Below are 23,678 nucleotides of genomic sequence, written 5' to 3' on the forward strand. Positions count from 1 at the left end.
GCCCTGTATTTCTCTCTCCACTGAGACTGCAAGAAAACAGTTTTAAAGTTTCTCTCCCACAGCTCTGTCTTTGAAAAGCTCTTCCCCTCCCCTCTCTCCCCGCGCTAGGGATATAACGTTGTTTTCAACTACAGTTCCCAGGTAACAATGCATCTTCAACACATTAAAAAAACATGTATCTGGAGTCACCTGAGGCTTAGCTTTAAGTTCAAGTATTACGGGAAAGCGGAAAATTTCTATCCGCTTCCTCTGTACCACGCATAATTTTATAAATCTCAGTGACGTCCAGGCTTTTCCCCCTAAGCTAAAAAGCCGGAGATACTTTAGCCTTACCTCTTAGAGCAGGTGCTCCATCCCGCAACAATTTGGGTTGACCTTTTCTACTCTTCAGCACTGAGGGACAGCCGCAGGTGAGAGGGCGGACAGTCAACTGACTAAAGGGAAAATGGACCGTCCCTGCTGTGGACCACGTCGCAGCTGCTGTGGCTAGGGAGGCCATCTACCCCCTAGCCCAGCATCAGTCACCTCCACACACCTCTCGGGAAGGGGCAGGTTCCCACCGCATGCTTCGTTCATATGTACATACAAGGACTACAGGTCAGGATTTCTGTTGTCATCAAATTCTGTCAACAGCAAGACAGTAACACGCTGGTCAGCTCTGCAGTGTCCCAGTGAGCTCACTACCCTGACCTCTCTTCTCAAGACTGCAAAGCAGCGATGCCTCAAAATGTGGACCAATTATGCCATGAGTTCCGGAACACATCGAGAAACGTACCCGTTTCCTTTTTCAGTCTTTTTTTAATGAAGTGCTTCGAGACAAAAAAGAAATTACACCTGGAATAACAGAGTTGCACCTACCTGTAACTGTTGTTCATCAAGTGTGCTTCTGTGGAGGCACACATGGGAACTGTGCATGCGCCGGCCGGCCTGTGCATGCGCAGTTCCCATGTGGGACTGCAAAGAAAACACGACGATGAAGTGAAGGTGCCAGGTTGTGCACCACTGCCGAATCATTACTCAATACATAACTGGAGCTACTTACAAGTTAAGAACATAAGAACTTAAGAAGAGCCCTGGAGGATCAGACTGGTGGACCCTATAGTCCTGAATCCTGTCTGACACTGAAGTCAACCAGTGGTCCTGGAAGATCAACAAACAGGGACCAGGGCCAAGCCTTTCCTTTCATGTTGCTTCCTGGCACTAGGTTTCAGAGGTTTACTGCACTTGTTTTCAGTTGGCCTACTCAAGTGCAGTGTGAGACCCCTGCACAGACCGTCATCTTTGCCAACTGGAAGTGGACATAATCTGCTTTGCACGCGCCAAATCTCTATGCGTGACAATCTCCCTGTAGGATCTGTTCTTTTTACTAGGTGTAAGTGCATTCCCTGTAGGAAAAGCGCAAACATCATGCAAAGTCTCTATGGTTCTGTAAAATTATAAAAAGCTTCATTTGCTTTCATTAATTGTCCACAGAAGCTAAAACTGAAACAAGGCCCAATTCAAACAGTACATTATTATTATTATTTCAGTTTATAAACTGCCCATCCTCAGGGGCTCTGGGCTGTGAACGACTGCTATAATCAATAAAAACAAGAAAACAGTAATTCTAAAATCAACACCCAATAAACAATAATAAAATAAATTAACTAAATACATTAAGTTGCAATGGTGGGGAGAACCCCCATCCCACCCCAAAGGTGGGAGGCCGACATGGCACCGCCCCATTCAACCACTGAACGCCTGGCGGAACAGCTCTGTCTTACAGGCCCGGCGGAACAATAATATGTCCTGCTGGACCCGGGTCTCCATTGACAGAGCGTTCCACCAGGCTGGGGCCAGGACTGAAAAGGCCCTGGCCCTGGTTGAAGCGAGGCAGGCTTCCTTAGGGCCGGGGGCCACCAGTAAACATTTATCCGCTGATCGAAGCGGTCTCCGTGGAACATACTCCGAGATTCTCCTGCACAGGGTTGTTCCCAGAAAATGTCTTCCGAAACATCTCCAGGATCATTTCCCTCAAATCAGCCCTCCCATCCCTGGTGGCTGACCTGCATGAAGCGGAGTTCCCACTTGTTGACCGGCATCAGTGCAAGCACACCCTTGGGTCCAGAAGAGGCAGCCAGGAAGGGAAGCGCTTACAACTCCCTCCTAGGGAGTGACAGCCACCTCCTGCCTCCAGACCCACCCACTGCCCTGGGGTTATCAGCCCAATCACAACTCTGTGTGGCGCTTCGCCTGCTTCTCCCTCGCTGCCAGGCGTGGAGCCGTCCCTCGCAGGTCCCCTCCTGTCGGCAGCTCCTTTTCCAGGTCGGCCACTTTGGAGTCCTCCACTGGGTCCTCTCTCACCTCTGATGCCGCCTTTTCTCCAGAGAGGGCCACCTCCTCTTCCCGATTGCTGCTCTGCCAGCTGTAAATGGTAAATTCTGGCAGCGGGGGCGCCATCCGGCTCAGAAAGTCGTAGGCAGGAAGGCGAGGCTTCCAGTCTTCATTGGACAAGGTCGCTGGGGGAAAAAAAAAGGATATGTTGGCATGTTAGGGGTCGGTTCGCAGCTGGGGCTATACCATCTCGTTAGGATCAACTGCTCTGAACGGCTGGATAAGCAGGCGATAAATCTCTGGGATAAACAAACGGTAAGATTCCCCAGAAGTTTCTCTAGCCAGCTTTTTGGTCCGCAGTTCCAAAGCAGAAGTCAATGGTTCAGAAGCATTTCCATAGACAGGGGCTGATTCCACAGACGTTGGATAATGCACTTTCACTGCACTTTATCAATCGTTTGAGCTGGATTTTTTGTTCCGCACACACAAAAATCCATTCCAAATGATCTGTAAAGAGGACTGGAAGTGCATTATCCAACGTGTGCGGAATCAGCCCTGGTTTTTCTCTGCGCAGTGTGACCTTCATGCTTCCTCCTCTCCCACTGCATGAGAGGGCAGGCGAGAGTGTCAGGCTCCACAGGAGGCAATCCTTCCGTCGGTGGAAACACTTGGGTGGATCCAAGCCTATGCTATTAAGCTAAATCTGCAATATATTTATGTATTGCATTTGCACCACCCCTCGAAAAACCCCTTCCCCTTTACACGTAACCACAAATCTTTAGGATCGACCAAGAATGCTCTCTTCAGTATAGCGTCTCTACTTTGCAAAGACTCAGGTGGCAAAGGGAGAGACTTTCTTAGCAGTTTGTTCCCCGTTCAGCTTTGGAATTCTCTTCCCCTGGAAACTCGGCAAAGACAGAGCATATTCCAAAAGCTCTACAAGGCCTTTTGAGTCAAATTGGCCATCTGCAGCTACAGATAAGGAGGGTAAATGCAGAAGGGTAAAGACAGTGGAAGGCTCCTTTACAGGAAGAAAGCACTGCCTTTCATTATACAGACCTACGCAATCCAACTGATCAGGGCTTTTTTCCAGGGGGAACGCAGTGGAACAGAGTTCCGGCACCTCTTAAAAATGGTCACATGGCTGGTGGCCCCGCCCCCTGATCTCCAGACAGAGGGAAGTTGAGATTGCCCTCTGCGCTGCCGAGCAGCGTGGAGTGCAATCTAAACTCCCCTCTGTCCGGAGATCAGGGGGCGGGGCCACTGGCCATGTGACCATTTTCACTGAGGGCAATTTAAACTTTAAAAAACTCCCCCCTTGTTCCAACTGACCCAAAGTGAAGTTATTGTGCAGTCCTGAGTTTCCACCACCTCTTTTCCCAGAAAAAAAGCCCTGCCACTGATTATATTACTTCTGTATTTACTGCCTATCAATCTAATACATAATCATAACCTGGAGAGCCTAGGTGAGCCTGATCTTGTCAGATCTCAGAAGCTAAGCAGGGTCGGCCTTGGTTAGGAATTGGATGGGAGGCCTCCAACCAAGACCAGGGCTGCAGAGGCAGGCAATGGCAAAACCACCTCTGTTAGTCTCTGGCCTTGAAAACCACACCAGGAGTTGCCATAAGTCAGCTATGACTTGATGGCAATCTCCACCAGGGGCAATCTATATATCCCACCCAAAAGCATGCAATGAAGCTCTTGTCAGAGTGTCAGTTTGCTAGTCAGTTCTCAAGACAGAGCTACGCCATGTTCTTGTGTTATAATCTGTAGTTCGATGTATTGTCGAAGGCTTTCACGGCCGGAGAACGATGGTTGTTGTGGGTTTTCCAGGCTGTATTGCCGTGGTCTTGGCATTGTAGTTCCTGACGTTTCGCCAGCAGCTGAGGCTGCTGACCTACACCTACATCTTTTCCACACTGTGACACTGAGAGATCTCTGTCTTTTGGTGCTACACCTCTGAAGATGCTTCCACAGCTGCTGGCTAAATGTCAGGAACTACAATGCCAAGACCACGGCAATACAGCCCGGAAAACCCACAACAACCAATCTGTAGTTGTTTAGTTCTCTCCCTCCAGGCCCAGGTGCTGCCCATGGGAGCAAAGAATTCTTATAACCCCGTTCCGGCCGACCTTGATGTCCTCGCCTTCCCAGGCCTTCTAGACAGGACTAAGGGGGGAGGCTGGGAAGGGGTGTTTGAAGTGTTTCTTTCATGTTGTGTGTCATTCTCAACAAAGCTTTCGTTCAGCCAAGGCCTTTCTAATCCCTGGAATATGGACTCTTGTATCCTGAGCATTGTCTTTCAATAAACCTTTTGGAATCAAGACACTTTGTGCTTCTTGCAGAAGGGGGGAGACGAACTCTAGATAACTGGGATTCCACAGTCTGACAGCTCTTGACTTTTTTTAAAAAAGCAAAAAGCCTCCTGAGGTGAGCAGTGTGCGCGTGAGGTGGGGTGGGGTTCATAAGTCAGCCGCTCTTAACCACTACACCAAACTGGCTCCCACTCTAGCCTCTATGCCACGCTAGCTCTCATATTTATTGTCATCAGCATGATGGGAACATATCCCAGAATGCAACGGTACCCGTGTTATCACACTGCCGGGAAGGGTCAACTGGACTCAATTTGCGGCAGGATGGAGGAGTGGACAGAAAGCCCTGAGAGGGCTCTGCGGTTAGAACATTATTTCTCTGAAGGTCTCCTGCTGGCTCCAGTTTCACAACAAAATGCTATTTGGTACTCCATTTGTGAACCCTGAGAACACAGGCATCTTATGGCATTAGTGGGTCAAAGAAAGCTTTAAGGAAAATGTTCGCATTTAGGAAGAGAAAGTGGATGATGGTCTGGCTCCCTCTGTCGGCCGCATCACGCAGAGATCGTTTCTGCACCTTTCCCTTTAGCTTTTGCTCCGAAGCAAACACTGTGCTATGCCTAGGCGTAGTGGGCAAATTCCAGATGGAGGGACACATGTGGGTCTCTACCCACTTTCACGGGTTCTGGGTTCGACCAGCCCAGGAAACAGGAAGCCATGCCAAAATAGAATAACCAACAAAAAAGGAGGGGCCACCCCCGTTGTTGGGATCGAGACAATAAGAACTGTATGCCCAAGTAAGTGACAAACTGCTTTATAGTGAGTTTGATGATTTTTAGAAGACAGTTTGGTGGTTTATGGGTATCTTTATTTTCAGACGCACACAGCTGGGAGTAAAATAATATTGAGACTGACGCCCCTGATGAGGCGTTATCGAAATCTGAGCTTCAGCCGGCCCCAGATTGGGCGTGTCTCTTGCTTCCGAGTGAGCGACTTGCAGTGAAGTGGAATATACATGGACACTTTAACCCCTTGCTGCTTCGCGTTCAGAGAAGACATCATTTATGTTGGTGCAGTTTGTGATATTTAAGAAGACACGAGTTGGACACTGGTTAACTTATATTTACTTTGCAGGTTCATTCTATGTATACTCTTATTGAATATGTACAAATTAATTTTCATGTTATGAATTTTGCATGTTGAGTTACAAGTAAACAATTACTGTATAAAGTAAGCTTTTGCATTCTGTGCTAGTAGTCTTAACAACCCCCGTGGGTTTCCCTTTATATTGTCAGGAAACAGGAAGGGCTGCATGTCCAACCAGAAGCCCTCAAAGCAGGTGGAGAGGGAGAGGAGTTCCCAGATCTCATTGGGTGGGTCACAATGTTTCTTAATGGCACTTCAGCAGTTTTAAGTTGGGGGGGCATCAACCCACCATTTGGGTGGGCCGTAATGCTCCTCACAAGTTGTTAAGCACCTTGAGGACCAGAGAGAAAGCTCTGGCAGCCCGACGGGACTCCCAGGGCACTCATTTGCCGACCTCTCTTCCGTACTAACTTGAAGAGACTAACATTATTCCCAGGGCTCATTTTGAGGGGGAACGCGCAGGAACGCAGTTCCGGCAGTTCCTCAAAGAGGTCACATGTCAGGTGGCCCCGCCTACCTGACTCTCAGCCATTTTGGGCCCGTTTCAGCCTGGATTGGGGCCGAAACGGCCCAGATCAGGCCTCTGACGGGGCGGTGGCTCACTCTCCCACTCAGCAGCGGCCCGATCCTGACCATTTTGGGCCCCTTTTTGGCCATTTTCAGACCCTTTTTGTCATTTTGGGCCAAATTTCGGCCCTGAATGGCCAGGATTGGGTTCAAAACAGCCAGGATAGGGGATGTCAGGGGGTGTGGCATATGCAAATCAGTTATGCTAATGACACACTCCTGATGATGTCAAGGGGCATGGTATATGCTAATGAGTTCCTCCAGCACTTTTTCTACAAAATGACCCCTGATTATTCCTTCCACTGGGCAGCGTTCTGTTAATTGGTGATCAATCATTTTAAAAAGACATCAAAAGGGCCTTTTTGCCCAAAGTACTTGATGTCAAAACATGTAAAATTCTTAGCTGGCCATTTTTTGGGACAAATTTCAGCTGCAACAGTCTGTTTCAGCAACTCCTCCCCCAAAGTCTCCTGGTAACACAAAGACTTACAGATTTGTTGTGGCTGAAGGTTTTGTGGACACTTAATGTGCTCTGTTAGTCTCTTGCCATGAAAACCCCACCAGGGGTCGCCATAAGTCAGCTATGACTTAGGGGTACTCTCAGCTGCCAATCTCAAACAGCCAAGTGGTTAACTATTGGGGAAACAGTGACGGAGGCATGAACCGGAGACCAGCTACATATCCTGCAGCCAACAAATGTTCAGCCCCCACCCGCCCAGGCATTGCAAAGCATCTATAATCAGCCACAGAGAAGGACTACTATTCCTTTTGTCTTGGAAGAATCCCCTTATCTGCTTTGCAATAAGTAAAATGAAGCTGTGACTATTAAATAATCATCATTTGTAATGATGAAATGATATTTCATCACTAAGTTTTCCCCATCCATTACCCCACCCTCTTTAAAGTCACTCTTTAGGGTCTTGAGGACTAGAAATTTGCTTTTTTAATGAGAAAGAGGCTACTGTACACAAGCTTTCTACTTCATACAGTACACAAGCTTCAAGACCAACTTCATACAGTACCTTGGACTGCTTTTCTTCATTTAGGGGCATTGCCCCGTTTCTGTAAGCAATAATACCTTTGTAATACCTTGATTTTTTCTCCTGAGCAATTTTTTTATTATAGGATCTTTCAGCTGCATATCTGTGCCTAGATCCAAAGAACTGTGATATGAATTACATGAGCAGCTTGTGGGGTGGCGGGGAGAGATGTTTTCCTAGGAATAGCAAACCCTCCCTCTTCTGTGGCCTAAAAGCAGCTGCTTCGGAAATTGCAAGAGGACTCAAAAGCACTTTGTGCCATGGTATGCACCTGCTATTTAGAGGGAGGGAGTCAAAAACTCTACAGGGCAAACGCACAAGAGCCAAGAGGAAAGGCAAACAAACAAACAAATGAGCTGCCTGGATTCTGGCCATGGAGTGAAAACGCTCAACTTGAATGTGATTTCTTGTAAAAGGAACCACGTTCTCAGTAAACTGCCCACATAAGAAGTCTGGGTGAAGGACCAGATGCAATTTAGAAAAACTTTGTACTCCAATACAAACCAAGCATCCTGCTAAAAGTAAGAACGTAGCCTGCAAAAGCCAAAGTTCTGAGACTCCATGGTACGGTTGCTCTTGAGGAGGCTCTCTGTGCCTGGCCAGGTCGACTTTGAGCCAAGCTACAAGTGACGAATGACACTTGAACAGCAAGTGAACAGACACGTGTGAACGGCAAGTGAACAGACTACGTGATCAAGTGGAGCGCAAGTGAACAGGGAGGAATACACGCGGGTCTGTTCACTTGCCATTCAAGTGTCATTCCTCACTTGTAGTTTGGCTCTTTGAACTATCCTGAATTGGAGGACACGCAGAACAAGAGAACGCCTTGGCTTGCAGTCCGCACAGGCATACTCACTGCTCGGAACTTCCAGGCCGGATTCCAGCTTCTCAATCCAAGCAAGGACGTTTGTTTCGGTGATGGACTGGCCCGAAGGAAACGCAAACACCTGGCCCCCCGAATGGGGGTCGACCCAGACGAGGAGAGGCAAGGGAGGGAGAGGCGTTCCGAAATAGGCCTTCAGGATCCCTCTGCCCACAGGGGTGTTCTTGCTGCGTAAAGAAGATCGGCAGAGCCAGAAGCAATTTCTAACCCATAGGGGCACTTAGTGGCATTAAACATACACAGATTTAGTTCCCCTTCCCCATGTCAAATGCACCCTGATTCTCAGCAGGAAAAATTTTGTTTCATTTGAGGCAGCAGCAGTTTAAAAAATTAAAAACAGGTACAGTGTTTGTGCTGGGTTCCCAAAATACTGTGTTCTAAGGGGAGCTAAAATTAGGGTGGCGACATCTTTACAGCTTTCATCTGGGATGTTTATTATTCATGAAAAGGGTTACCTGTAGTGTATGACAGCAAGAGACGAGAGATTGCAAGAGACAGCGAGAGGCAGGGTGTCATGGGCCAGTCTGGGCTCACTGAGAGTGAGGACTCCTCAGGAGGAGAGGAGCTCCGTGTAGCCAGCCCAGCCAGTGATCAGGAAGAACAACTGCTGGCTAATCAGAGTCCGCAGCCAGCAGCTGAGCCCGCTCCAACACCACCGACACCCTCCAGCTCCAACACCACCAGTGAAGCCCAGCCACCAGTTGCCCAAAGTCCTCAGTCAGCAGCTGAGTCAGGGGCACCACTGCCCTCCAGCTCCAACAACACTGGTGAAGCACAGCCAAGGATGCCCAAACCTCCAGCCTCACCCAGAGAACGCCGCAGACAAAAGCAGCGGGTGGAGCTGCAGGAGAGGCGGCAAAGTGCACACCTCCTGGCCAGACACCAGCTGCTTGTTGAAAGCAATGAGGCGTGAGCACAGGATAGTTCCCAAGCAGCTGGCTGACAGCCCAGCCTGTCTATAAAGCCCAGCCACAGAAGACCAGGAGGCATGGAAGCAACATGTCAAAGTCCTGCTCTGACCCTGACCACTCTGCTGAATCTTGCCTTGCTGTGTGACCCCTGGACTGCGCCTTGACCTTGCTTCTGGATCGCCCTGGCTCTGACTGGTAACTGATCTATGGATGGACCTCCTGACTTGGCTTTTGTATTCTGGACTTTGGACTCACTCTTGACTTTGGACTTGTGCTCTGACCACAGACCGGACTTGGACAACTCTGCTTGGGCTGTCCTAGCCCACAACACAGAGACTCCTCCAGTACAGCATTAATATGAAGGTACACTGCATGTGTCCTGTCCTACATAGCCCAAGCAAGTCCAATCTCATCAGATCTAAGAAGCCCAGCAGGGCCAGCCTTGATTGGAAATTGGATGGGAGACCTTCAAGGAAGTCCAAGGTCACTATGCAGAGGCAGGCAATGGCAAACCACCTCTGTTAGTCCCTTGTTTTGAAAGCCACACCATAAGCTGGCTACAACCTGAGGACACTTCCCACCACCACCACCACGCTGCCTGGATAAGTTTGGCATTGTTCCTCAATCCGAAGGCTGTCGGGGCCCACCGCATGCTTACAGGTTCAGCCAACAGGCAAGGAAGGCTTCGTGGTTCTCCTCTCTGGCCAAAAGCCTCATTTCTCCTTCCTCCGTTTGGCTCAGAGCACCCCTGCTGAACAAGATGAGCAGCGGCTTCCGCAACTGGAAGTACTCCGGGAGATTCCCCACCGTGATTTCCGGCTGCAACGGGAGAATGTAAAAACACAGAAGTGGGGACATCAGCTCTTAATCCAGAGGAAGTGTCACGTTTTTAATGTATCTCATGTCTGATCCCGTGTGGCTTTTTTCAGGCTGCAGTGACAGAAGACAGACCCATGCAATTTCTATCAACCACTGAAAGGGTCACAAGCTCTTTCCAAAGCTATACAACATGTGGCACAGAGTGGTAAGCGGCAGTACTGCAGCGCAAGCTCTGCTCACGACCTGAGTTCGATCCCGGCGGAAGCTGGGTTCAGGTAGCCGGCTCAAGGTTGACTCAGAGCCAAGCTACAAGTGACATTTTTCACGTGAAGAACACTTGATCGTTTTTGCAAGTTTTCCTGGGAACTGAAGTCCCAGGAATTAGAATTGCTGCTTGAAGAGCCAGAGAAAGCCAGCGGCAGCAGCAGCTTTTGCAAATCGTTCCTCCAGTCACAGGCCTGCTCTCAACGATCAATGGGGGCGGGCAGCTGCAACTTTCTCCCTGGGTGTCCTGCTCTGCTTCACTGACATGTCGGCTTTCTCCAGAGCAGCTCCCCGGGAGCAAGAAGCCCAGGGAGAAAGTTGCAGCTGCCCGCCCCCAAAGATCGTTGAGAGCAGGCCTGTGACCGGAGGAACGATTTGCAAAAGCTGCTGCTGCCGCCGGCTTTCTCTGGCTCTTCAGGCAGCGATTCTAACAGAGAGGGGAAGGACATATGGACTTCAGTTCCCAGGAAAACTTGTGAAAACAATCAAGTGTTCTTCACGTGAAAAAAGTCACTTGTAGTTTGGCTCTCAGCCTTCCATCCTTCTGAGGTCAGTAAAATGAGTACCCAATTTCTTGGGAGTAAAGTGTAGATGACTGGGGAAGGCAATGGGAAACCACCCCATAAAAAGTCTGCCAAGAAAACATCGTGATGCGACGTCCCCACCATGGGACAGTAATGACTCGGTGCTTGCACAGGGGACTGCCTTTACCTTTTTACCTACAACATGTGACACCCCAGCTGAAAGAAATGCAACTGGCAAACTTTTAGAGCAGAAAGAGCAGAAGCAGAAATTGCACTCACAAACGGGTCAAGTAATGCATGCTGGATGAGCTCAGCCATATCCTGTGCACTTTGTTTTGAGATTTGGATGAAGCTCCTTTTTGTGTTTTCTGGTCCAGCTAGCAGCAGCGCTGGAAGAGGCACCTTGTATTTACGGGCACTGGGGAAAAAAAGGGGAGATGCATTTCAAAAACCCATTAAAATACAGAAATGGCACACAGAACCCCTTGAAATCAGAGATAGACGGGGTCTGGTGACTTAATCAGACCAGCGCTGTTCCACGAAGTCACAAAACTTAAACTACCCCAAGGCCGAATTCACGCAGGCCAGTTAAAGCGATTTCAGACCCTTTTCTGCTCTTGATGTAGGTGTGTGAAAAGCGGATCTAAACGCTGGTTCTGGTTTTCTGAACTGACTGATGTGGCCACACTGGATCAATGATTTATGAAGACTGGGATGTGATTGCATTTTAACCTTCCGGCACTTCACAACGCAGGTGTGATTTCCGTCCAAATGTCTTGTGTTGCAGCAGCCCAAGACGCTCTGCCTCCCCCTTGTGATGGCTGCAAAGCGCTCTGTTTTCTCCTTCCACCCCATCTCCAGGCGCAATCATGCTCTGCTCTAACATGCTCGCATCTTTTCGCACGATTAACGCCGAAGCTGGCGGGGCCCTGGAAGCTAACCATTTGAAGACCAGAAAGTGCGGGGTGCAAATGAGCTTGGTATCACGGCAGGACATCTCCTCACTTGGAGACAAGCAAAGCTGGTTTGGTGCAGCGGGTGAGGTGGTGGGGGCCTGGGTCACAGGTTCGAATCCTGGATCAGATGTGTAAAGCGCATAGCCTGGCTAGAAAGAAGTGGCTTCTCTCTTTAGGGCATGCTTCCAGGCAAGGAAGGGGAAAGGTACAGTTTTTGAATTTAGTGCTAAAATAGGGCTAGAAGAAACCACTGGCTGTACAGCAAGGGAGCGTCTCTAAGCTGGAAGGGATTGTGAGACGAGAATTCAAGTTTTGGGAGAAAGTTCCTCTGGATTCTCCAGAATAAATGCGTGAGCTCAGAGAGTCAATGCAGAAGGAAAACCATCTTGTGGAAAAATCTCAGGTTGTTGTGAGACGAGGGGAGGATGGGGGGAGAGAGAGAGAGAGACCGGGAAGAGAGAGAGACATGGGGAAGAGAGCAAGAGCCAAACTACAAGTGACAAATGACACAGGTTGGACACTTGTCAGCTTCCCTCAAGTTTTGATGGGAAATGTAGGCATCCTGGTCTTGCAGCTTGGCTCTCCAACGGCTGTCCAACGGACTTTTCAACTGTCACTTGTCCAACATTCCGCCAAGCTGCCTACATTTCCCATCAAAACTTGAGGGAAGCTGACAAGTGTCCAACGTGTGTCAGGCGTCACTTGTAGTTTGGGCCCAAGAGAGATAGGGGAAGAGTGGAGCAGGAAGTGTTAGGCTTGGACTGGCACAATTCAACTTCCAATCTCTGCTTAGCCATGAAGCCTATCAGGCAACCAGCGCCCACCTCAAAGGGTTGTTTTGAGGGTAAAATGAGACATCTCTGCACACTGCTCTGAGCTCCTTAGAAGGGTGGAGGTCTGTGTTCCTGTGAGGGTCTCACCACACGAGACAAAAGACACTCGAATTACACGGGTAATTCAAGTGCATTTTATAATTCAAGTGTATTTGAATGTAATCTGAGTGTAACTCAAGCGTATTTCATCTGGTGTGGTTTGACCCCGAGACTGAACTCACGTGGGGCCGCCCTTCAGAAAAGGGCTGTCAAGCAGACACCTCCTTGAGAGTAAAGGTGAAACTGAATGTAGGCACTGTTGGCACGTGATCCCAATGGGTAATTTCAGACAGGTGGATCCTGTTGGGGAATCTGCCTTCAAATCCCAAGCTTCCTGGTCAGGCACAGCTGTCCACGGCCACGTCCCACAAACCAGCCCAAGCAAGATTCCCAACCACCACGCTCAACACAAGGACGCAGCCGACTTACAGAACTGCGGCATCTTCTCCGCTGTAGATTGCTGTCGTCACATATCCGTTCAGGGCCGCTCCGGCTTCAAGGAAAGCTTCTTTGGCTGTCAAAACACGTGATCCACCTCAGAAAGTTACCCAATAAATACGCCAAATAACAGCAACGTGCTCTGCCAGAAGCAGAGAGCGTGTACAAGCTACAAGACCTGGTGAAGGGAGTCAAAGCCCTTCAAGGCTTCGAACTGTTCTATGGCGTAGTGGCTGGATTGTTGAACGAGGAGTAGGGAACCCCGGGTTCAAATTCCCCACTCAACGATGATGCTCACATGTTGACTTTGTGCCAGTTGCTTTCTCTCAGCCTGACCTACCTTGCAGGGTTGTGAGGATAACATGGGGAAGGAGTCAGCTAGGCATCGATAGTTTTAATTGTTGGCTGCAGGGAGGGAGGCGTCGTATTTTTTAATCCCCCACACTTAAAAAAAACCTCCCAATGTTTTTAAAGCATCTCAGAAAGATTTCGTTCTCCACGATGTAATACCCTGCAGGCAGACAGGGTTTTTTTACAGAAGGGGGAGCATTCAGAAACATACTGTCTGGCGCGGCCCAGGCTTCTTCCAAGTTTGGTCTAGTGGTCAAGAGCGGCAGGACTCTAATCCGGAGAGCCAGGTTTTATTCCCCACTCCTCCACTTGAAGCCAGCTGGGCGACCTTGGGCCAGTCACAGCTCTCTCAGAGCTCTCTCAGCCCCACCTACCTCACAGGGTGATTATCACGAGGATAATAACAACACACTTTGTAAACCACTCTGAGTCTGGCATTAAGTTGTCCAGAACGGCGGTATATAAACTGAATGTCGTTGTCATCACCGTTATTATCTGCAATTTTTTTCTGAGGGGCTTATGCCTTACAAAGGATTAGGAAAAAATGCCTCCTAATTTATTCAATTTCTCACAATGAACAGCAGGATTTGAGTCCAACGGCACCTTAGAGACCACCAGGATTTTCAGAGTGCAAGCTTTCAAGAGGCAGAGCTCCCTTCTTCAGACACGAGCAGGAATGGAGATTCCTGGATCTCCTCATCACACCCCACCCACCTTTGGCTGGGATAAAAAGGCTCAGGGATCTCCACGATCCATTCACAGTTTGCCAGAGTGTCTGATGCATGGCGGGCATTGACAAGGGAGGCTTCTACCCGGGCAAAGCGCCTACGTGCTTTGGGGCAGGAAAGTGCTTTTGCCTCACCAGCCTCACATTTAAATTAGGCCACACCCAATCAGTTCTACAGAAATTGCTTCATCTGTGATTTGTCCAATCTCATATTTTCAGAGCAAAAAATAAAATAAAAGGCCATCCATTTATCAATTTCGGAGTCTCAGATCAGTGTAATTGCATTCCCCTTCCCTCTCCCCCCCCAGCCTTTTGCAGCCCTTCTCCCCACCTCTATGACAGCAGCCAGCCCCCTCCAGCAAAAGGGTCCAAGGCCCAGCCTTCCAAATGGATCTGTAATGGAGTTCTGCAGTTCATTATCGAACAAGACGAGATTGGCTTCTTCCTGGCAGAAGCTAATCTGATATTGCTTCTCTCTGTAGCAGAAAGACAACCAGGCCTGGAACTATAGCCACACCCCTCCTCACAGGCATGTTAAAAGCCAATAGCAAAAAAGCTGGGCATCAACCTCTACTGTGCAGGGCTTGGACTGCAGTTCTCTTTACCCTGGTTGTGCCTAGCTAGCCTTTCTGGGCTAGATCAATGTCTTTCTGGCCTCTGGAAAGTTTACAATCAATGCACGAAAGACATGGCCAGACTAGTGCCCAGAAACAGCCTGCTCCAGGACAAACCAAAAAGAACCAACAACAGAACACTGCTGGTTGTCACCTATAGTTCCCAGCTCAAACCTATTCAATGTAACATCAACGATTTAAAGCCCATCCTGGAAAACGATGCCTCCCTCTCACAAGCCCTGGGTGGAAGACCTCTCCTTGCCTACAGACTGCCCCCCAACCTCAAACCACTTATCACCACCAACCATGAACCGGCTCACCAACACAGGGACCAGACCCTGCAACAGACCCAGATGCCAGCTCTGCCCCTATATCTACCCAGAAAATACGATTACAGGACCCAATGGCATCAACTACACAATCTCTGGCTCTTCCAGCTGCTCATCCTCCAATGTGATATATGCCCTCGTGGGCCAACAATGCCCCTCTGCTCTGCACACAGGACAAACCAGCCAACCTCTGTGCAAAAGAATAAATGGACACAAATCTGACATCAAAAATGGCAATATCCAGAAACCAGGAGAACACTTCAATCTACTAGGACACTCCATCAAGGCCTTAAAAGTCACCATAGTTCAACAGAAATGTTTCAAAAGCAGAATCCAACAGCAAGCTACTGAATTGCAATTCATATGTAAATTTGACTCAGTCAGACTTGGATTGAATAGAAACATCTGCCATTCAGAGGTACACTGCAACTGAACATGGGCGTTCCGTTTAGTTATCATAAGCTGGTTTCCAGGAATCTGTCTAATTCTCTTTCAAAACCCTCTCCAAAATGGAAATAACTGATCAGGGCTGTTGTGAAAGCAAAGAGTTTATACACTGCTACCTGCAGTTAACCCATCTTTGTGAAGCCTGTCAAAGCCGAACCAAACATAGGCCTTACCATCGTGCCTGCTGGAGTCGAATAATCCCAGAATGGAGACACCAGGAGACGGAGATGGGGCTTTGCCAGTTAAATATTCTTCCACTTCTCCAGGGGTTGTCAGTCTCACCGGGCCGGGGGTCCTGCTTCTGAAGACACAAACAGAACCAGAGGCTGGACGCTTTGGGTCTAATAACCAGGCATCCTTTGAACAGGCAGTCCAGTCCTCAGCATTAAAGGACTTTTAGGCCCCATTTCATAAAATCTGACCGCACACAAAACAAGTAAACACGTAAGACAGACCTTGCTCCAGTGTCGAATTCCTTCCTCTGAGATATCCTGCAGGGCAGATAGGTCTCTGGTAGGTGACGAAGGGTCACCGGGCAAAGTATAAACCTTTTCTTGTTTTGGTTATTCCAATTAGATAATTCCATTCCTTTTGTCAGGCTATGGATGACAGGATATGGCAGACAGATCTCTGGGCCATTGCGGCAAGACACAGCTTCTTGGTTAAATGGGTTTTGTATTGTCGAAGGCTTTCACGGCCGGAGAACGATGGTTGTTGTGGGTTTTCCGGGCTGTATTGCCGTGGTCTTGGGTAATGGGTTAATGGGTAAATGGGTTTTATTCAGAAATCAGATCATTTCCATATACATGTCCCTAGGACTACTCAGAAGCAAGGTAAGCATCTAAGCAGCAAGAGTGAAAGTTGACAGGAATGACATCATGTGAGAGAGACTTCTCTTTTAACGTTCAAGTCTGCTCTCCCCGCCCCCCCTCCCAATCATAAACAAGGTTTTGGCGCTCTCCTTGTGTGAGAACGTTCCACATATTTGTAATATCAAGTTGAGTCACTAGGAAGCAAGACATAGCAAAGTTGGAGAGGGAGTAGCATACAAGGTCAAAAACACTGGAAACCGTTGCAGTTCATTAGATAAACACCTGTGAGAGAAATAGTTATGACATTGGTAAAATGACATCGAGTTACAGCAGGATACATTTGTTCAGAACAGCAGGATCATTAAAATTGGCATGGGAGGGGCTCAGACATGACACCTTTCCCCAAGAGGGTATCAGATAAATGGCTCCAGCTTCTCAAATGTTTGTATAATTCATTTTGTCACTCAAGTTTGTCAGATGTCACGTTCTCTGGAAAATGCGTCATTCTGACAGGGTTTTATCCTAACCTTTGATCTTTTATTCTGTAAACCGTTAGCCATTATCCTGTAAACAAACAGCATTGAGAGTATATAACATTCTCTGATCCGACTGGTCTTCACACGTATGTGCCTAAAGAGAGGTGATACGTGTCATGGGTTTATGGCGGTAATCAATAAACCCGTATTTCTTATAAGAACACTGCTTTGGTATCTTGATTCTGTGTTAAATGATTGGCTGAAAGAGGGGTATGAATTGAAACGCCGAGTACTTTAAATTAAATCCCCTTTCACTCAGCACAGCTGTACGTTTCCAAACCTGAAGACTTCAACGGATTTAGAAAGGTGTAGCTCTACTTAAGTTGGCACTGTTCAAATACACACTACGCCATGCTGGGCAGCGTGCTGGGTGAACATGGGCACACCCCCTCCCTGGCAAAACACAACTTGTCCGAATCCCAGACTGTGGTTTGTTCTCATTCTTCCAAAGGCAAAGTTAAAACTAAGTTTGGAATTCGGTCTTGGAGGGGAAAGCGCAAACCATAGTTTAGGATTCGAACATCGCAAGGAGCTACGATTGGATTTTCACTGGTTTTAAATCTTTGCAAATTTGCATTTATGTACCCTATTACATTGTTGTTTGAAATCTCTCTAAAATCAACTGTACGGACTCATGCCGTGTAATCTGCCTTGAGTCTCCAGGAGAAAGGGGGACGATAAATAATGTAAATATATAACAGTGAAATCTTGAACAGAGTTACTCTAGTCTAAGCCCATGGGCTTAGACTGGAGTAACTCTGCTTAGAATTTCACTGTAAAATATGATTTGCCAGAAAACGGAACATTTTAAAAGGGAAAATGGAACGGAAGGGAGTGTGCGCTCGCTCTAGAATGTGTCCAGATGTGTTCCTCTCTGAATCATGCCTGTGTGTTAGCCACAAGTGTAACAAGAGCAAATGCATTTGGCCGTATGAAACACAGCAATGCTCTTAAAGTCAACTTTTCCGTCTTGTGCTTTAAGTTAGAAGCTGCCCCGTGTGGCAAATGAAGGGGAGGAAAGGGCAAAGAGCAAGGCAACCAGAGATAGTCTGATGTAGTGGTTAGACTGTTTGACTAGGATCTGGGAGACCTGGGTTCGAATCCCCACTCTGCTAGGGAAGCTTGCTGGGTCCCAGATAGGGAAAAGGGGAAAATCCCCTTTCAGTGAACTTCATAGAATCATAGAGTTGGAAGGGGCCATACAGACCATCTAGTCCAACCCCCTGCCCAGTGCACGATCAGCCGAAAGCATCCCTGACAAGTATTCATCCAGCCTCTTCTTGAAAACTGCCAGTGAAGGGGAGCTCACCACCTCCCTAGGCAGCTGATTCCACTTTTGAACTACTCTGACCGTGAAAAAGTTTTTCCTAAGATCCAGCCGGTACCTTTGTGCCTGTAGTTTTAGCCCATTGCTTCGGGTCCTACCCTCTGCTGCCAACTGGAACAGCTCCTTGCCCTCCTCCAAATGACAGCCTTTCAAATATTTAAAGAGAGCAATCATGTCCCCCCTCAACCTCCTCTTCTCCAAACTAAACATTCCCAAGGCCCTCAGCCTTTCCTCGTAGGCCAGTCACACACACTCAGCCTAACCTACCCCACAGGGCTGTTGTGAGGATAAAATGAAGGAATGATGCAACTTGCATTGGGACTGGTGGATTATGAATTAAGTAATTGATTAAATAATCAATTAATTAATTAATTAAGTAATGAAATGAATTTCAGTGGGATGAAACATCCAGCTGACTTCTGCATGCAATTCTGCATGAACATAACATGGTATTGGAAGAAAACCGAATCAGTTTCCATTTCTCAAAAGCATGCTACTAGTTCTTATGACTGTGGTGATAGGCTTAAAAACGTGTGGGCAACACCTAATAAAGTCAGAAGTGAAAATGAAGCGAGGCGGGGGATGGGGCGGCAGAGCCCTGCATGACCCCCCCTCCCCCGAACAGGAAAAGCAAGGCTCAAGATTGCACGATAGCCAAAGTTTTCTTAACTCAAAAGATTCTTGATTTTTACTTCGGGGTGCCATGATGCACACTGCTGAGTTTTAACATTTTTATCCAGCACAGATTTATTTATTTATATCATTGATAGTCCGCTTTTCTCACTGAGACTCAAGGCAGATTACACAGGGTGAGATTAGCACAGTCAATATCAAGGACCTGCCACAGGGTAAACAAACACAAATTTACACAGATGTAGCATTAGCAAGAACCCAATACAGATCTGGCTTCTCTCTGGAGTCATGAGAACTAAATGTGACAGGTGACGTTCTGGTTTCCATGGGTCCACTGTTGCCATTTTAAACTATTTTTTAAATGCTGAGAGGGTGAACTTGTGGCTACTATGAGTTTACTGACACATTTAGTTTGCCTCCTAGAAACTTGGGCTAGCTTGTAATTTTAAATGAAAGCCAAGATTCTGAGGGAGGCAAATTCTGATATGAAACAATTCGCACATGAAACATACCCTGTGTATGCCCACAGGCTCATGCGTTCACATGTACAGCGTCGCACAGAATGGCCACCCAGGACTTCATTCCCTCCATCCCTCGCTCCGTATTCATGGCCGCAGTACATCATCTCAGACACTTACAGCTTAATGAACCTCACCACCTCTTCTGTCCCCCACATCCCAGAGTAGGTCAGCGATCTGCCTCCCTTTTCATACGTCTTGATGGTGGGAAATTGGGTGACATTTTGTCGGCTGCAGAGGTGCGGCCAATCCCAGCAGTCGACCCTTGCCAGCGAAATCCCAGGAGTCCCTGTAAAAACAAAACGCCTCCGTAAGAAGTAGTCCAGAAGTGGAAGCCGTGCCTCTCTGCATATGCGGGAGATTTTTGAGCAACGTCTTTATATTTTTAATTATGCATGCTCAAGTTCACGCGTGCTGCTTTCCAGAAGTCAAGTCATCATGTCCACACAGTTCAGGGACGCATGCGCCAACATGGGAAAGGCAAAGCCTTTAGCTTTGCAGTTATTTATTCTAAAAATCTTAACCCACCACTATGCCAAAAGTCCCCCAGTAGTTAGCATATCAGATTAGGGTCTGTCCTTGTCTTGGGCCCGTCATGCTTGCTTAGCCTAATCTACTTCACGGGTTTGTTGTAAGGATAAAATGCAGGGTAAGATATATGCAGCTCTGGGCTCCTTGGAGGAAGGAAAAGATAAAAACAGGATGGAGAGACAGACAAATCAGCCAGGATTCAGGCGTGTGACTGAAAGTACAAGCGCTGCTTTCCAGGTTGCAAGAACGAGTTCTTAATGAAATAATAACTGATACTGTGGACTAGACCCATGCCACCGAGGAAGTCTGTTGTTGGACAAAATCTGTGAGATCTAATAGCCGGCCCCCGTTTGGGCTTGGAAGATTTTGCCGCCGTCCACTGGAACATCTTTGAACAGTATTAAAGAGATAGCATTTAAGAATTGGATACAGGACTTTCTACTTTTATAAAGGACTTACCTGCTGGATAACTTTTGGACACTCTTGGAATTGTCACACATTGGGGTGAACTGTGTGTTGTTCATTCCTTGTTGAATGTACTGATATTGTATGCTTGTACTATGATATACTGTATATGAACGGTTCTAGAAAATTAGCACTTGGGCACTGTAACTTTGATAAACGATTCTCTTTGTTAACATTGTTGGGTAGTGCAATTACATTCCTCCTGGTAAGGTTTTCCTTTCTTGTTGCACAGGAGCCAAAAAACTAGCAAGCCCGGTGAGACGTATGATTCCCTCTCCTTGACTTTATACCAACAGCTTCCCTCCCACCCCCTGCAAACTCCAATTATTTCAACCATCAGCATTCAGATTTTACCATTCAGAGAGGTTTCATCAAATCGTGCTTCCTGGTGATATCTGAACACAGTTTGAGTTTTTGCCCTGTGCTTCATCAGTGTTTGACCAGGGACTTCACTATAATCTTAAAACTCCCTTCATCATTGGTTACTCTTAGTGCTTTAACATATTTGTATTTTTGTTTCACGTTTTAACTGTGAACTTTGAATACAAGATCAAAATAAATGAATTGGGGTCAAATCCGGTATTAGGATTCCATTAACCTCTACTGGAAATGCCGAGTCTACTGAAATGCTGACTTGGTTCTGGTCTTCACCATTTGGAGCCAGAAGTCCATTGTTTGAGTAAAGTGCTAGATTCTAGCCAGGATTATTGCAAGGCAGAGAAAAATCTAAAGAAACACAGATTTCTTAAATGCTGTAAGAAAACTCATTTAAAAAGTGTCAGGGGCGCTTACCAATCACCCCAAAGCCCTTCCGTTCGCTGAACAGAACACCAGAAGGTGGGAGCTGGTTCACTCGTTTTACTGATGGACTTAACACCGAAGTTCATCTTTTTTGTTTCTTTATTAAAGAAAAGCTGAAAGTCTAGGGCTTATCCCAGGAGGGATCAAGACCCTCCAAACCACCCAGTGGCTAGTTCCAGAAGCATTTTTGTCACACATTGCTACGTAAATTACTTATGCTTTGTTTCAGAAAGGCTTCGTCTCTGTGTTTGGCTTTATACTTGTTTTTCAAAATTTCTGCTACCCTACTCTATTTTATCTCTTTCACTGAACATCCAAACTATGGTTCATTATTGCACTTTGCTCAGTGAATGTCCCAGCTGTTGATTATACTTTACTTTCACTTGCATTGTGTAATTCACATGTTAGTCAAGTGTAGGGAGATGCAATGTTAGCTGGGAAGCGTAGTTTAAAAAAGAGCTGGCAGAGATTGTTTCTCTGAGGGTTTGTTAATTTCATCTTCACTTCCCCAAAGGCTCTGTCAATTTCACCTCTCCAATCTAAAACTGTGTGGGATCGCAAACAGAGGGCAGCGAGGAATGGAAATGGGCTGGTGCTGCCTTCCAGAGCCAGGCTCGGACCTGGAGAGGTTCTAACGTGCTGAAGTTTCCCCTTCTGGCATTTCGCAGCCCCTTCACACAGCTCCAGTGTATAGCAAAGCCTTTGCCCTGCCGCCACCTCTGTCTTTTTAAACTACCCTTCCTGGCTAACATGGTGTCTCCCGATACGTGTTCTTCATGTGTCAGGTGTATCCTGTAAAGAGCCTCTCATTGAGAAAGGCGGACTATAAACAACAACAACAACAACAACAACAACAACAACAACAACAACAACAACAACAACAACAACAACAACAACAACAACAACAACAACAACAACAAGGGAATTCCATACAGCCTGCTCTGGGCATCCAAGGACCATGGCTTCTGTTCACTGTTTTCTGTTCTAAAATACAAGAAGCTACTCCCTCCCGTGATGGGCTGCTAGCCTGCAGGGTTTCTGCCTTCTGTCAAACTAACAAAATGCTTGGGGAGAAAGTAAACTTCCACACAGTGGTGTCAGAGTGTGCCAGGAAAGCAGGGGCTGAAGAGGGAGTTCCCAGAACCACCAGCATGAAAACACCAATAGGAATATGTTTAGGCTATCATTTAACAAAGAGCAGCCTTCATGTAATCCAAGTGTTCTGTAGTGCTTCAAACAGCAGGCCTTCAGTGCCGTTCCAACCCGACGGTATTTGAGTCAGAGATGCAGCCGGCTGGCATTGAGATTTCTCCAAGGCACCAGTGATGTCTGGAAACCGGCGCAGCAGAATCCTTAAGGTGGTCCCCAGATCAAATCCCTATTCTAGTTGGGCTTAGGCCTCAGTCTCTTCCCATCTGTGAAATGGGTACAACAGCAGCAGTGTATCTTATGGCCAAACCAGATGTTTAGTCTTCAAGAGGTTTTTTTTTTTTAAAAAAATTCAACTATGCAAAGGTCTAATCTACACTGGGGAGTGTAAGGGGAGGCTTACAATCTCACTCCCCGCCCTCTCAATCCAGACTAGGCCCCCAAACACAACACAGAATTCCCATCACACAACTGGTTTGGCCCTTACAAAGGCGACTGAAATGACGTTTGAACACTTAACACATGACGGAATCAAGGGTGTAGTGGAAAATTTCAGTGGGCTCGCATACAGGACGGGATGTTGGTGGAAAGAATAGAAGTGGATTGGGTCTGGGCCAAGCAGCCAGATCAGAATTCAGTAACAGAAACTGGAGAGTCCTGACAGAGCAAGTTAAGATCAGAATTCAGGGCAGGGCTGGAGTGTAGTTTCCAGCTCACATGACTTGTCAGGAAAGGGGTGGAGCCTGGTAGGATGAGGCGGAGCCTAGTGTATGCATGTGCGGCACCGTATGATTCAGGTGAAGAGCCTATGATTATTAGGGCCTTAATAAATGAACTAATTAGAGGTAATAGGGCTGTATTGTAGGGAAGTAATTAAAGAAATGCATCAATAAAGATATAAGGACTGTAGACTATCGTTTGGGGCACTGTCTGCTACTGTTGCTTATGATGTTGTGTTCAATTGCTTATGTTTTGTTTCAACATTGTTTCAGCTCTGTATCAGATCTCTGTTTCTTTTCAAATTGTTCTGTGATCTGTACCCTGGTGGTGGTGGAAAGTGCCATCAAGTCACAGTTGATTGGTAGTGACCCCTGCTGCAGTTTTCATGGCAAGAGACTAACAGAAGTGGTTTGCCTCTGGCATAGCAACCCTGGTCTTCTTTGGAGGTCTCCCGTCCAATTACTAACCAAGGCCGACCCTGCTTAGCTTCTGAGATCTGATGAGATCAGGCTCACCGGGTCTGCTGCAGGTCAGGATAATCTATACCCTACTGTATTGTTTATTGAATGTCACAGCTGATTTGTATCAAAAATAATATATATTAAAAGTGCTTATGAAATATATATATAATAATTTATATTAAATGTGCTTATGAAAGACTCGAGTGGTAAGA

The 23,678-nt window shown here is 47.2% G+C and overlaps 1 protein-coding gene across 2 annotated transcripts in view; it reads right to left on the reverse strand.

Moving 5' to 3' along the window:
• Positions 1 to 798: 798 nt before the first annotated feature.
• Positions 799 to 23,678, reverse strand: part of TXNDC16 (thioredoxin domain containing 16) — a 62,005-nt gene continuing 39,125 nt past the window's right edge. For both annotated transcript variants that reach the window (XM_054971062.1, XM_054971063.1), the window contains exons 14-20: positions 19,460 to 19,628; positions 15,687 to 15,814; positions 13,037 to 13,121; positions 11,059 to 11,197; positions 9,831 to 9,991; positions 8,235 to 8,428; positions 799 to 2,498 (exon numbers count right to left, since the gene is read on the reverse strand). In XM_054971062.1, coding sequence (XP_054827037.1) covers positions 2,209 to 2,498; positions 8,235 to 8,428; positions 9,831 to 9,991; positions 11,059 to 11,197; positions 13,037 to 13,121; positions 15,687 to 15,814; positions 19,460 to 19,628 — 1,166 coding nt within the window. In that variant the 3' untranslated portion in view covers positions 799 to 2,208. The remainder of the gene's footprint in view (positions 2,499 to 8,234; positions 8,429 to 9,830; positions 9,992 to 11,058; positions 11,198 to 13,036; positions 13,122 to 15,686; positions 15,815 to 19,459; positions 19,629 to 23,678) is intronic.

The sequence above is a fragment of the Eublepharis macularius genome, chromosome 2, assembly GCF_028583425.1.
Source record: "Eublepharis macularius isolate TG4126 chromosome 2, MPM_Emac_v1.0, whole genome shotgun sequence".
NCBI classification, from domain to species: Eukaryota; Metazoa; Chordata; class Lepidosauria; order Squamata; family Eublepharidae; genus Eublepharis; species Eublepharis macularius.